At 37.6% G+C, this 16,221-nt stretch overlaps 1 protein-coding gene across 1 annotated transcript in view; it reads left to right on the forward strand.

The window, feature by feature from the left end:
* Positions 1-16,221, forward strand: part of PGGT1B (protein geranylgeranyltransferase type I subunit beta) — a 39,984-nt gene that overhangs the window by 7,400 nt on the left and 16,363 nt on the right. The window contains 2 exon segments of the mRNA XM_062600176.1: positions 5,482-5,549; positions 13,947-14,098. Of these exon segments, the coding sequence (XP_062456160.1) occupies positions 5,482-5,549; positions 13,947-14,098 (220 nt within the window).

The following is a 16,221-nucleotide window of genomic DNA, read 5'->3' on the forward strand; positions in this document are numbered from 1 at the left end:
TTGGGAGATAGTCCCATTGTTAAGGGAGGGCAGTGTCAGTCTCAGCTTGCAGGTGTGGGAGCTAAAGATCCAGGGCACAGTTAGGACAAGCTCTTTTTGTTCCCTTCCACTGGAATCTCATCCCATCATACAGGAATACTTTTGCAGGGGGTGCCATTTTTACTTTATCTGGTGGTCAATAGACGATTAAAATGTAAATGATCCTAACAGCAACAAAATAGATGCTGGATGACTAAATATTCAGAACCTCCTGTAATGTCTAGTTTCAATAAAATGTCCTGACTCTCTGTTTTTTAATACGTGAGATGTTTGTTGACAGCTTGCCATTAGTAGAGCTCTGACTCCATCTTTTGCCATGCCCAAAGTAGTAGCTAAACTATGGTAGACCTGAGGCCTTTGGTTTCAAGATGATTGTACATCTCTAGTTAAAGGGAATACTTGCTAGCTTGATGCATCAGAATGATTCTGAGAAAAAAATCTGAGTTTACTTTGCTTTAAAGTAATAATCTGTTGCAGCTTCTTTGACATGCGTGCTGATAACTTCTTTCTGAGAAAATATAAGTGTTTAAATTATTTCTGGAATAATGAAATTCCAATAATCTTGCTTTCAGTAACAGCATTGCACTTAATGTTAGTCTTCATTACTTTTAGCTCTAGCATTGAAAACCAATGAACTTATATTTTACATTGAAATACATTTTTAGAACTTCTTGGTTCTTTTTGCTTTTTTTGATTGAGTCACTGAACTAACCCCTAAAAGGAGGGGAGGGGGGATTGTTGGGGGAGGGAGGGAAACATCCTCTGCTGTTAATATTTCTCTTTCCAAAGCTTCTGTATCAGTAGTACTTCACTTGATTTTACTTAAGGCACTTTTTTAAGGTGGCAAGTTCAGATTATTTTGAGAACTACTGCTGTCTTACAGTGGGTTTCCAGGTGATAGAACAATCAATACGCTACAAACTTAATTTCAGTTTACTTTTACCAATAACTATTATAGTAGGAAATTGTAGAACTTGATAGAAAATTCAGACTTCAGTGTTTAGAATACTTGTTAGTTATACTCTAAAAATATGCTGTGATAGTAGTAAATAGTGTGGTTGTATGTACCAGTATGAATGTGCTAGTGTAACCTGCATTTGAAAGGTTTATAGCCTTTGAAATTTTTATGTGAAACTGAAGTTCACAAAAGCAAAATGGTGAGATCTTGTTCTAGCTGAGTAAGAAAGCAAAAATTATAGTATATGATCATGAATGAAATACACTAAAGGAAGCTGAAGATTGAGGTCCATCGGGATAGACTGAATTCTTCTGTGGTTTTAGCTATGAAACATGAGAGATTAAAAAAGTAATATGCTTTAGATACCATAATTGATTTCAGGTGAAGTGTTTGGGAGACTGACTCCATACAGGTTGTAATTAGAGAGAGAGAATAGCCATGTCACACATGCCAGCTGATGCTCGCTCTCACACCTAACAGTGTTTGCTAGATGCTTAGTCTCGTTGGTGTCTTCTGCCTATTTGAAAAGACTCTGTCTTCTGTAACTTCTACAAATTAGTTTGGCTTTAACTTCCATAGCATTCGACCATTGCTACTTTTCCTTCCTGTTCAGTAAATGCTCTGCTTAGTTGCACAGCTAATAGCACGTGATTGTTTTTTTTGTGTGTTCCTTGTAGTAAGACCTCACTGTTTTTCCTTGAGGAAAACCTAAAGGAGGTTGAAAGCTTGAAAAAGCCTCTTTTTCTCTTCCTTCTGCAGGGAAAGAGGCTGTATTCTTTTACAAATCTTATCAGAAATGACAGTTTAGAGCTAAAGACGTGGGTTTTTTTCCAAATATGAAATTAGAAAAAGGATCTTGCCTCAATTGTTTGTTCTTCTGGTTCTTATCATGTCATAACTTTGCTCTTTGCCCTCTCTTAAAGCAGCTCCTAGACAGAATTTCAAAATTATTGTAACTGTTTTAAAGTGCAACTCTTAACAATGTGAGAGAGATGTATCCCAGTTGTTACTTGCAGGTCAGGTTTAAAACTGGTTCATTGCTTTTGAAAGATCATGAATTCAGAGCACTAAACTGAAGTAATCTAATTATAGACAGAAAATGGAGGCTGTTTCGTTGGTCATATACATCTGCCATCCTCCCCTATAGCAACACTGCTGCTGTTTGACCCTGCTGTTTGGCTTATTTAACTGGCAGAAAAGCATGTATTTATTTATGTATCAGAAAGGTTAGCTTTCTATTGCCCTGGTGACCTGACTTGGCTGGGGGATACAAGTGCCAGAGCACAGTGGGGGAGAGGGAGAGAGATTAAGTACTTTGACAGCAGGATCTTTCACTGGCTTTGCTGTACTAACAAACTGCACCCCAGGTAAAGCTGAGACATCTTTCATTTCCTGATTTGAGTCCCCAGGGTCTGTGCTTAGCTGCTTGGAAAATCAATGTTTTGCACCAGGGACCTAAAGCTTTGTTCTGCCAAAGTTTGAATTTAGATTGGTAACAATGCTTGTTGTGCACATTCCGGTGCTTTGGTTTATAAGAATAATTATTTTTTAGCCTCATTTCAGTAAGAATTGCTCATGTTTATCTGGATATGCCAACTGTGTCAACCTGTGTTAAAGCTATGACTTCTTCTTGTATTTTAAGCTTTTAATAGCATATGTAAAATAAGAAAAGCTTAGAAGCCAGAGCAATACGTAGGTACCCTGAAGGGAAAGAAGTAGTAGTAAAAGTTATTACTCTTCCCATCAAAGTCACATAACAAAAATGTTCTTTCTGTAACAAAAATGCTCTTCAGATAAACCTCCTGTGATCATCATCCAGAGCTCTAGTATAAAGCTTAAGGACTGTCTGGCCTACACGTGTAATATGCCTTTCTTCAAGGTAAAGTCTCAGCTTTGGTGTCTCTTGGTGGAGTCTCTTACTTTGGGAAACAGGTCAAATTTATTTAATTCTGTTTTCAAATATGACAGATTTTTCCGGGTGTTCTTTGTTCTGCTTGAAACAATCATACAGTGATTGATGAAACTTTTACTACTTATTGCTAATTTTTGAGTTCATTCAGAAAGTGGTTACAGATGCTTAACTGAAAGTGAACGCTAGGTGGTACCATTTCATAACCACATATACTTGATGCTTCAACTGATTCTGTAGGTATTGAAGTTGTCACTTCAGCAATTTTTTACGTGGGACATTAATTCTGATTATTATCCTTTTAATTAAGATATGTTTCTGGAATTTGCTTGATTTTTTTTTTAATGGTACGTCTGATCATTACTGCCTGTTTGCAGCTCAGCAAAGTAGGCAAGAGTTTGATTAGCACTGCTAAACTATTACATAAGATAAAATAGTAAAACCAACTTGTCAGCAAGTGAGATGATGCACATAAACTGAAAGGCAGGGCTTCTTCATTAAATAAATATTTCCCCTTTAGAGTTGGACTTGTACTTATAGGAAGCTTTAAAAGGCAAAAAAAAAAAAGAAAAAAAAAAAAAGAAAAAAGAAAAAAAAAAGACCAGAATCGAGTAGCTAGAAATGAGCTGTTTCCCCTTCCTGCTTAGCACTTCCTTTACCAGCTCCACGTTCTATTTTTAAAGTTAAGAATTGCAACTGTCAGGTTAGCAATTCACTTGTAATCCTGAGACTCGAGGAAACAACTTTTACACGGACATTAACAGTGAAGTTCTTTTATGCGGGAGAGAAGAAATTTTACTTCTCTCTGAAGATTATGTGACAGTAGCTATGCACCAGTAGACATGACTGTTTTCTAGGTGAAGGATTTCCATGTTTTTCCCTTTTAGAGATGTATTTTGTAGCTTATATTAGCCTGTTTGACACTCATTTTTTTGCTGAAAACAATGCTTTTTCACAATGTTGGTTAGGAAAATTGGTATTTAAGAAATAGGACTTCTGATTTTGCTTTTTTCTTTTCACTAGTTCATTCGTGTTATATCGTGCTTCAATTTATGAAGCTTTGTTGGCAGGGTCCTTAAGGAACTGCTTAAGCCTAATCTTTATTGTGCTTTCCACAGTCTGTTGCAACACAAAAAGTAAGGTCTTTACTCCAGCAACTAACAGACAACTTTCTTTGCTGAAAAGATATAGGTTACAACGAAATATAGCAGTTAAGTTTTTTTTTTTTTTTATCTACAAATCCAGATGTTCTTTCTTTTTTCTCATTGTTGCTATAGCACACTAACTTCTAGTGTATGCTGAACTGACCTTTGTTACACCTGTAGAGTCATTAAATTTTGGGGGGATAAAAGTTTGAGAAGTGGGAATTGCAGGTGTGGTTTGTTTTTTTTTTTTTTTGTTCTTTTGTTATTGTTGTTAAATGATAGTTCAGTCCATGGAGATTAGATCCAAAGACTGGCCTGTTAGAAAAATTTGTGCACTTTACCAGCATTGAAGTATTTAGACTGATACAAGTTTCTAAATTAATGTTGCGTATCTGCAGACTGTGTTTTAAGCTAGAGGTTAACTGTGTTGCTGAATTACATCAGTATTGATAGTTTTGACATACATTGCACAGTGATTTTTTTTTTTAGGGTTTTTGGTATTATAACTATTGCTGTTCACTTAAGCTGGTGCAAATTTTCTTAATATCCACGAAGCTTTTTAGATTCAAGGCTGAAGATGAGAAAAGAAAAAGGAATTAAAAAAGAGATGAAAATGGAGAGAAAATGAGTGAATTAGAGTTCTTTTACCTTTGGAGGCTGGGAAGTGAAGCAGTTGAGCTTTTGCAGTGCAGAAGCAGACTTGAGCCCTGGAAACTTATAATTAGTGCTAGACAGAATGTGGTACACGCTCCTCTAAATACATCCTGAGATACTGTGACACATTTAAAAAAAAAATCACATCTGAATCTTTGGAAGAAATGTCTGATTAGTAACATGTTCTTGTTCCTGTGTTTTGAGTGAGAGGGAAATGGCTCTATTAAAAAATGTCGTATTATTTTAACTATTTCATTCTGACAGTGTCACATTAAATCAGTACTGGCTTAAAACTGCAGATAGTTTGTTTGTCCTTGTATATATTGCAAAGCATCTTAAAACAATTCTGCTTAGGAACAGATGGTATTACTAGGCAGAAAGCTAGATAGAAAAAAAAAATTTCTTAATGCTGGGCACTTTTCCAGGAAAATAATCAATCAATCAGTCTCTCTCTCCTTCTCTCTCTCTCATTTTATTTATTTATTAAGAACAGGGAAGAAAGTTCTGTGCTGGTATGAACAACGTATTTCCACCAAATATGATAATCTCTTGCTTTCTCATTATACCAGGATCCAGGTTGTTTGATTGTTTTTCCTATTCAGAATGCTAACAATCTGAGGTAGGGAACATACTGAAAGGAACGTACATGCAAACTCTGGTTGTACTGTGAGTGGTGCTGAACTAACAGGTCTTGATCTTGGCTAGAGAATTGCAGTTTATAATGAATGTTTCAGGAAAGCAAATCAGCTGACTTCTTATCTTTTTTCCTTCTCTAGGATCAAACTTGAATCGCTGTGGATTCAGAGGCTCTTCGTATTTAGGGATGCCATTCAACCCATCCAAGGTTAGTTAAGTGTGATGAAAAAATTTCAATTAGGCAGTAAATGATCTTCTGTCTTTTTTGTTATATTAACTACAGAGTTGTAGAAAATGTGGGAGGCGAAGTTTTGTTCTGTTGATATACTGAAAGATTTGAAGAGCTTTTGTAGTAGGGTACTCCTAAAATGGTCCTGCTTGTGTGTACAGGGGGCAGTGAAGAAAGTGACGTTCAAATTGTGACTTGTCTCAGTGCACTATCCCCTGCTCTGATCTGTGACTAGGGATGGAAAATTCTCCAGCTCAAGAACTGTCTGTGGTCCTGGAAGAGCAGGACAGAAATGCTGTGTATTAAGTGGTGGAGGGCATGCTGTTTTTCAATATTCCTCTTCATGTGATGAAACATGGAATGTTTGATCGGACTTTGTATTCGCTCAATCATAGGCAAGGCTCTGCTCATTTCGGTGGTGGAAAACAGTAAATGAGGATACTTTTCAGGGTTGAGGAGAATCAACTGAGGTTGAGGAGAATTAAAGTCTGTACAGGAAAAGAGGATGCCCTTAGTGCTGGGGACAAATGAGGTGAGCAAAGGCTGCTAGTGCTACAGAAGATATCATTGGAAGATGGAAATAGGGACCAGAGTGCAGGAGGGATTGTGAAAAAAGATACGCAAGTTCTGTGCAGTGTTTGAGAATGAAAAGTTTTGATTGATTCACTATTGAAGAGTAGATGAAACATCTCTCTGCAAGTATTTGGTTTCTAGAGAAGAGGTAACGCGTAATTCTGATATTTATTTATTAGTATTGAGATATGAAATTGAAAGCAAGAATGGACATCTGATATGGTTATGACTGTAGCTGAGCATAAAAACACCTGATCTAGCTTGTGTATGAGGATAGTAGAGCAGCCAGATTTGTCATTTTTATTTATTTTAACAGCATAGCCATAGGATTCTGAGTATTCTGTGAGAATATTAATTTACACTAGAATAATAATCACTTATTGCCGTTTTTTACATAGCAAGTCAACCAAGTATTCATAGCATTAATAGCTACAGTTTACACTTTATAATAGGGAAAAAATAACTGTGAAGAGGATTTTGTATGTCTCTACACCAGGTGCTACAGCAACATGTGACAGGCAAGGTAATCTGCCTCTTGGTTTGCTTTGGTATTTATCCCTTTTTACACTACAGATGGTTTCTGCAGTGAGCTCTGGTTGTAGTACTAAGATGAATTCATCATCTCTTTTAATTGGAATTAACCTCAGTGGCAATCCTACCACCTACTGCGCTTGAAGGAAAGAAGGAAAATGTCTGCTTAAAACAAAACTTTAAAGTATTTGGGATCTCTACTGGTGGCTTATTGGGATACTTTATTAAAAGTAAAGCTTAAATGCAAAATAGCAGACCATAATTTCAGTATGGTCATAAAAAAAAAAAAAGACCGATTCTACTCGAAGCTGGTAGTCATCTTTTTGATAACAGTCTCCTAAAGATGCTGGAGGTGTAATGCTATTATTGTGGTATAACTGCATTATACGATGCATAAACGCACAATCTTACCAAAACAAGGTAATAAAAATGCACCAACCACGTTTCCTCAAAGATCTGGGTCAGTGCTATGCAATGTAGTACATTAAATCAGTATATGCTTTTTGGAAACTTGTCCCCATTGCATAAAGCTTGAATAATGAGTTTTGCATAAGTTCTGAGATTTTGTACAGCCCTTTGATGATGAAAAGTCCAAAAGAAATGAAAAGTATCATTACAGCTTAATAGCATGTCCTGGTGTTTTAATTTAACACTCAAGTTTCAGTAGTACATGCTTCAGATATAAATATTCTCTTTTCAGGAAATTCGTTGGACCCCATCAGTGTCTTATAACCTGTTAGCCAAACTGTAGAAAGGACAAAGGACAGAATCATGCAACCTGTGAAAATTCCTTGCAAGGTTGTTATATTCAGAGAACTATTCACAGATGGATATACTTCTTATTCAAGCATCGTAATATATCATATGTTACTGCATGATACATAATACATTATTACATTATCAAATCATACGTTATTGCATAATACATCATTGCATCTACATTAAATGTATCAGATCTACTTTGATTTATTGACACACAAAAGTGTACTTATTTCCAGAGTGTTGCCTTAAAATATTCTGAAACGACTCAAAGGAAGAATTTGGAAATCTGCTGTAATGACTTTGGGTTATGTTTAAGGTCTTGTTGTTTTTCTTAATTCATCATTTAAAAGTGATCAATTAAATCTCTATCTTTAAAAATAATAATTAAAAATGCCTATAAGCTTTTTGGATTTGCATTGGCAGTTACTTATTCCATGCTGCTACAGTGATTTCATTCTTGGACTCTGAGAAAGTGCCATACTGGAGATAGCCAAATCTCTTTTGTCACTAGGGATGCTTGAAAATAATAGAAAAAAGGAAAGGGGTATGTTAGACTCTCCCAACTCTATTAAATGTTACCAGGATATTTCATTTATTCTCTCTCTTTTTCTCTCTCTCTCTCTCTCTCTCTCTTTCTCTCTCTTTTTTAATAAAAACTATGCTTTTGGTTTTTGATAGTAGTGACTGTGCAGGTCATTGAAGCGGCATCAAAAATGTAGCAAAAACCTATCACCTTGACCACTCATCACACAGCTTTAACAAGTCCTTGCAGGCTTAATTGTAAAAGGAGGTTAAAAGTACTACTTCTATCAGCGCATTTAAATGAGTACTTTCAAATTAGAAAACTATCTTCTGAAATTACTCCAGATTCTGTGGTCGCTCAGGTTTCGTGTTACTAGAGTTTAAAATGGCTTTTAAAACTAGGGGTTAGCAGTGTCCTTACAGTTTCAGGCAGAACTAGGTCTTTTAAATGAATTTAAACTGTTACAAATCAGTTTTAGGGGCTAGATTGAAAGCCAGTGCCTAGCACTTTTTTGGAAGGACTGCTGGAAGTGACATGTTTTTGCTGGAGAAGGATCTTTTTTTGTGTTCCCAGGACCGCATTGTATTTTCTCAAGGCTGAAACAATCCCTGTTTGTAACACTGATGCCAGGGGAGAAGACAGCTTTTTGAAAGTCTGACTTTGTGTAGCAATGTGCTTGGTAACGCGTTTCAGTGTGTTGAAAGATCTTGCCTCCTTAGGGTTAATTCTCTAAAGGAAGGCTCAGATTATAGAGGCCATCATGGAATCTCTCCTAAAACAGGACTATTTTACTCCAGTGGTGACAGCCAAGTTAATCTGGTTCCTGTGTGTACTAAAAGCAGTAATTATCACAAAAGATGTGCGGGACTTGGCCGTATCCCCATAGCAGGGTTTCTCAGGGTATGCGTGCATCAGGCGTTTAGTTCGGGTCAGGAGAGCGCTTCTTACCCGCGTCTCCTTAATGCGCTCGCCTCAGAGAGCGCGGCGCACCAACCGGGCGCTTCTGGAGGGAACGGAAGCAGCGGGTGCACCCCGCACGCACCCCGCCACCCGTTCGCGGGCAGCCAGCTCGGGGAGCAGCCTGCAGGCAGCGGCCGGTCTGGCACGCGCCGAGCAGGGTTCAGCGCCGCGGCACCTGCTGCTCTGCTCCCGAGCCCCTGCCTGCTGCGCCGCGTCGCTCCGTACCTAGCGGGTTGCGTTGCTCACTGGTGGATGCTTAATCTGCGTGTTTAACACTCTTCTTGCTGCTAATTTTGGGGAAGTAATTGCTGTCATTCTTAAAAATAACTTCGTTTTGGTTACCTCTGTGCCCTTGGCCCATGGAGGACTTTCACTGTTTGAGATGATGGCAACAAGGACGTTTTTTTTTTTTAATGCCTGGCCTAATGGTTTGATCAGTTTTTGCTGCCTTTGGTCTGCAGTGTCTATGAAGCAGAAGGAGTGCAATTTAACTAAAAGTAGGCTTTATTCATAGTATAGAACTTAAGAAGAAACTTCTTTTAGCCAAGCCTGAAGGTGTCCATTAAGAAATCAGTTGCTTTGACTATGGTGTCTTTGATAAATTCAGAGCAGACTTTTACACGGTGTCTGAATTACTTTGTCTTGCATAGCAGAGGCAATTTAACAGCAGGTTTTTCTATTAAATAGACATAATGTTTAAACACCCTTGATATTCAACATAGTTAAAGAAACTTAAAAGTCAAGACTTGTGTAGCTCAAGTGTTTGTCTTTCATTTGATCTCTTTTCGGGAGAAAAAAGTGTACTTGTACTGGAAAACATCATTTTATGGGGGGAAAAGGATTGTTGTTTGATACCTAAGATTATTTTTACCTCTGTAATATCAGATGTACAGAAGTAGAATTTTTCAGTTCAAATATAGCATGTTTCTAGACTTACTTGAAGGGGCCTTTTTGAAAGAACTCCAAGGCCTATGGCAGAGAGAGTTTCTGAGGAAGGTTTGTCTTTGACTATGTAGGTTTGAAATTTAGTGGGTCATTTAAAAAAAGTCCTTCAAGCAGAGATGAGCATTGTTTTTGTATTTTGGTAAATGAAAGGAATGTTGTTGGACAATTTTGAAAAATATTTTAAATACAGAAAGCATTATTTAGTTCAATACCAGAGTGTGCGTATATGTAATGGAGCCGTTGGTTAGGGGTACTTTATCACGAAAGGCTTCCTCCCATCCACGCAAATTTTAGAAGTACTAGCAGTTATCTTACAAAACACTGGAGACTTGTTCTTCTCTTTTTTCTATTGAAAAAGTCATCTCAGTCCTTGTTTCTGGCATCAAATTGTCACAGGGCCAGTTTCTGCAATTTTTGGATTCTCGTTTAATTTTTACCTCAAAGAAACTCTTATTGTTCAGGCTCAGATGTTTTTGTTGAATTAGAGTATGAAACGTATATTGGTGTGTGTGTGTAGGCATATACGTGAAGTGGGTTAAGGAGTATTGTGACAATCTTGAAATAATTCAATGGAGCCTAGAGAAGACTAAGAGATGAGTGCATTTTGGCATCCTTGACGGAATTTGAACAATTCTGGTTAAGGGACAGAATGCAATATTTTTCTGAAATAATATATTAACCATATTTGTTTTATATAAAAAAAATCATGTATGGTGAACAAAGATCTGTTGGCCCTCAAAAGCATCCAAATCCGGTAGTAAATTTACATTTGAAACTTCATCTTGGCCTTTGTGAGTATGCCCTGTAATAATTTGTTTGTGATCTTGATTCTGAATCTTCTATGTTTAACTTAATTTTATTTGGATATCAACCATACATGTTGGGGTTGGGGGCTCTAAAATGAATCCTCCCAAGACTTTGAATACATACCGTTATATTGACCCTCTGTCCCTTCCACAGACTTTTTTAGCAGTTACATGTCAAAGTATCTACCAGTATACCAGTTTTGCATGTAAAGAATTGAATTACTTGCCACATGATAGTATTGGGGAAAAAGGAAACTATTAGCAGAGAAGGTATTTGTGTGAGCTACTAGCAGCTGTTCTTGAATGCTGAAACCATGTCCCTATTTCCCTATATAATGACACGTTTGAGAATCACTGTTTAGGTATGCATCCTAATAGTGCTTTCTGCGTTACTTGTACCTAACTCTTCGCGTGGTGTTCAAGGATGGAAGCAGAACATTGCACAACTGATTTAGCTGTAAACTTCGTGACAGTTATGTGCAGCCAATGCTCACTTCCATTTGCGTTACATGCACCGTAGAGGTGTGGTTTGTGCCCTTGGCTGTAGCTACTGTACTTGCAAAGTTTTATACGCCTTTGGAGTTACTGAAACCCTGTATTTGGAAAAGCAGTGTTGCTTCTACATGCTGAAATATTTGTGTGGAAAATAAAAATGTATACCTTGTCTTGCTGTTGTAGTGATTGATACAGTGTTTTTCAGGGGAGAAGGAATTGTTTTGTATCCTGAGCATGCAGTATTCATGCTTATAATGCATTTTATACAAACTGTATTTATTGCAGCGAGTGATAGTGTACTAGAAATACTTACATTCACTAAAAATAAAGATCCAGTTATTTCAATGTGTTTATAGGCTACCAAAAGCTTACAGGCAGTGTGGATTAGTGTGTGTGTGTATAAAAAGTACAATTAAAATAATCTTGTGAACGAGAAATTTTGAGCTACGTTGTTTTGAAACTGTGTGAAGAATTGCCATTTAAATTAGACTTTTGGGGAATTGCAGATGCTTTAGAAATTTTCCTGAATATCCAAGCATGTTTGAAGTAGTTAAGACATTTGCATAAAATTTCTATAATCAGTGATTTTAAAGAGTCAAGTCTGCGTATCCTTAGAGTAAATCTACTTTGCTTAGTAAATATAATCTTCCTCTGGAAATAATATTTTCAAAAATAAAGTTGAACTGTTTCACTGTAGCAGTTACTGTTCCATTATTCCTGATGTCAATATTGATTCGGAGAGGGACTCTAGTAATAGCTATGCGAGTGTGTAGAAAGAGCAGTGGTATGCGATAAACATTGATTTGCAGGCTTCAGCATTTTCAGTGTGTGTGAAATGAGTGGAGGCATCTCCTGCATTTCCCTGCTCCTCTGATCCAGGATATTTGAAGCAGGGCGAATATAAATGGTCCTGTCATTCCAGTTTAACCTCAATCATACAGGTGTTTGGAAATTTAGTTTTCTTTGGAGTTGCCTCCTGACCTCCTGGAGCATTTTGTAGGCAGTTAGTACTAACTGTGAAAGAACCTCTGCAGATATTTTTCGTATGCTAATTTCTCTCTTGTATTTCATTTGACAAAATAGACAAGAAGTGTTAGCTACTGAGCTGGGTTATTGAGAATCCTTTTAGGGCCAGAATTTGTTCAAATTCAGGTTTTTAGGAGAAAGACATGCTTGGTTTAAAAATAAATTAATCGAAATGTTAAACAATATTTTTCTGTGACAGAGCAAGCTTGTATCACTCTACATATGTGAGTTTTTGGAACTGAATTTTACATTTCAAGTACGATGATGCATCACAAGGATTAAGCTGCTCATAATAAAATCTATTAAGGGAAAGGTATTCTGAACAGAAGAGTTTTGGTTCTGTCAGGTTTCAGATGCTGAAAGGGGGTGCGACAGGCCAAGTCGTCCCTCCAGGGATCCGGGCCGGCCATCCACCCAGCCTAGAGAAGCGTTTCCCGGTGGTGACCGCCCGGTGGTGACCGCCCGGCGGCCCTCCATCTGCGGCCTGCTCCTCGACGGAGACCCCAGGGCAGGACGGGGCGGCGGTGGGAGTCGAGGGAGCGGAGGGTGCAGCGCTCAGCACCCCCCTGCTCCCCGTCCGTTGCGCAGCTGGAGCTTTTCCAGTAGTGCCGCAGCGACTCGCCGCGTTGCTGCAGCCTCCCTTCCCCATCTGTGCTGGAGTCCCTTCTGGGAGAAGAGTTCCTTGCTGTCTAGTGGGAAATAGGTACTGCTCTCCCAGCTTCTTATCTGAAATAATGATCTTTTCTTGGGGAGTTGACCAGAAAAATGCCATGTACCCGTAACATAGTTTTATTTAACTTGTTTTTATACTGCTTGTTGCATGTGTTCTTTTTAAATGAGTTGCAAAGTAGAAATGGCAGTTGACATAATCCCAGTAACAAGTATTTTAGAAACTTATTTGTCTCTGCTGCTTAGCACAGAAGTAGCTCCTTTATCAAAAAAAAAAAAAAAAAAAAAAAAAAAAAAGAAAAGAAAGAAAGAAAAAAGAAAAGAAAAACCTTTCAGTTGTTCCAAACTGATCCATCCTAAGTACCACAACACAAATCACATGTAACAAGATGACTTCAGATAATGTCTAGGATGTACCTGTAAAATATCACAAGAAAAGAAAAAGTACATTCAGCATGTCAGTCATCTCCCCATTTTGTGATCTGTAGCATGTGACTAGTCAGCATTTAACTCTCATTTTAACTTCTCTGTTGACTTTGGGTTTTTTTATGTAAATACTCTGTGTAAGACCTGATTATTGTTTTATAATAGAGATGAAAGTGGATGAGGGGTTAATTTGCTTTCTCTTCAACTGATGGAGATTACTAATAATCTCTCTCTTGCTTTTGTACTTGTAGATAATTAGGTTCTGAAATCTTTGCAGAAGGAACCTCTAGAGGTATGGCTATTTAACAGAAAGCTCATCCTGCTGCCAGGAAACTAATGCTCAGGAGTATGTCAGGATAAACTTAGATACAACTGAGCACATCTAATTTTTCTTTCTTTTTTCTTTCTTTTTTTTTTTTGGTTAACTCTTACGTAAGTATCAGTTTTGGTACAGTCTTGTTCCAAAGCTTCCTGCTGACCAGCTGATGATTACAAGGGTATCAGAGCTGTGCAGTAAGTTAGTTTCATTCAGAGAAGTTTAGTGGGATGCCTTCAGTTTAACCATAATTCGTGAAGGGAAATTAACTTTTTAAAACAAAACAAAGAACTGTGATATTAGGTCTTACAACATTTCAAAAATTTTTCTTCTTTTTTTTTTAGGGTCCTGGTATATCTCATCCCTATGATAGTGGGCATATAGCAATGACTTACACAGGTCTGTCATGTCTGCTTATTCTTGGAGATGATTTAAGTCGAGTAAATAAAGATGCCTTATTGGAAGGACTGAGAGCTCTCCAGCTGGAGGATGGAAGGTAAATTGTATTTTATATTTACAACCCTATATTTACAACCAAGGTTAATGGAATACCTAAGTGTGGAATGAAACACAGTGCACAAGTTTTTTATGAAAATAGTAGTGTAATATTTTCTTTCTTTGGTGGAGATCAACCGTAGAAGACATGCCGCTTCACAGGTGTTAAGCAGCGCCTTGCGTCCAGAGTTGCTTTCATATTGGACAACGATTGTTTGCTCTCAGCTATAGGTACATACTGTTGGAAAGTTAATGGTTTGGCTTAAGTCTTGCGAAAGGTTGTTTTTTTGTATCTTTTTGATAAGTGAGATTTTCTCTGTTCATATTGTCTGGTTTTGCAAGGCCTTATTAACGTGATGTTTGCTCTGCTCTGTGGGAGAGTGAGCTGTAGTTTTGAGACACTCAGAATAGTAATATAGCAGGATGAATTACCTTAAATACAACTTCTATTGTAAGTATAATAATATTAAACTTCATTGTGTGATTCATTCTTTTTGCATGCATTTTTTAAAAAATACTGTGCTTCCTCCTTAATCTGCTTCTGTTTGACTTTTATGTAGGCTGGAGATGGTAGTTAATGAAATTCCTGGTAGATCACGTGATCTGTCTATGTAATTAGATTTTACTGAATATCATTTTTGAAAGAGTACTTTAAGAAATACATAATTATAGAAATCTTATTCCTGAAGGAATTCTATTTCACTTCATAATTAAATTGCTCTCTCTCCATTTACTAGCTGTAAAAGCTGATAAGATGAAAACTTTTTTTTTTGGTTGAAAGGCTTTGTGTCACCTACAAGTCTTCTATAATTAAAACCTCTTTTTATGGAATATACTTTTCAAAATACAATGTTAGATTAAAAAAAAAAATCCAGAATGTTCTACATGGAAGTCGTGAGTAGAATGATACACCATTTCCTCTTATATATAGCCACAGAATGGCCTTGATTGGCTGAGGTCTAATGTACGTGTACAGAAACACGTAAGCGTGTGTGTTGGTCTACCTTAGTTCACCAGCATCTTTAAGGGCCTCGGGGTGTCTGTGCTGCTGCTGGATGCCTTCTTGTTGCATGCTGAGCCGTTTCTGTTGTCACAGTACGTGCAAGAGGAGGGAGTGGGGACGAGCTATGGCAAACCCACTGGCATCTTGAAGTGATCACTTGCCTGTCGGCAATAATAAACTACATTTAGTCAACCTGTTCTGCACGTTTGTATCGTGTGTGGTTTTAAGGTTTTAATGTACAGACTGATTAAAATAGAGGATTAAGTGGAAGATGCTGAAGAGTGCCAGCTAGCCACAAGAGGGAAAGAAAGGGTGCTTTGCACTTCTCTGGGGTAGAGTTGTTACTCGGGTGGGAGTCAACTCCTAGTATGACAGACATTTTTGTACCTATAATAATAGCTTTTACAGCAACCAAGGGGAAGAATGTACAGAAGTCAGAACCTGTCCTAACATCTTGTCTGGGTGGAAGTAGTCAGTGAGGTGAATAAGAGAAAGAAAATCTTTCCCGGTGTAAAGCTTGTATAAGTATGCTATGCTTAGTTTTTATTTTTTCACCCATGTCTTCTGTTAGCTAAAAAAAATATAATTGTATTGTCTCTTTAGATGTTATGAATGCATGGGGGGGTACTCGCATGCGTGCATTTTTGCTTTACCTTGAGTTAACATGATCTGAAGTGTCTGGATAACATAAAGGGCAGTTGTCACCTAAGGATGGGGTGAAGTTGTAAAGTACATCACCAGTACATGTTCAGAAGCACCTTGGCTCCTCTAAACATCCTTTGCTATATCCAGAGCTAATGGAGTGGGTTTCCATTTGAGCTGCATAGACCACGACCTGGCAACCGTGGGGAATCAGCAGAGATGAAACTGTTTCCCGGTAGATATTGGAGGCTCTTTGTACACAGGAAGATACGTCGTGCTTATTTGGATTCCATGGTCAAAGGAGGAATGTCACAGTGGTTTTTGAAAGATGGTCTTTCAAGTCAGAAGTACTTTGTTGGGGGTTTTTTATATTTTTTAGAGTAGAGATCTGACAGGAGGACTCCACAAAATATCCTGTTGTGCTAGCTTTTTGCAAATACTTAACTTTTAGAAATACTCTAACTAGGTCTTTGAACCAA

The sequence above is a fragment of the Rhea pennata genome, chromosome Z (assembly GCF_028389875.1).
Source record: "Rhea pennata isolate bPtePen1 chromosome Z, bPtePen1.pri, whole genome shotgun sequence".
In the NCBI taxonomy this organism is placed as follows: Eukaryota; Metazoa; Chordata; class Aves; order Rheiformes; family Rheidae; genus Rhea; species Rhea pennata.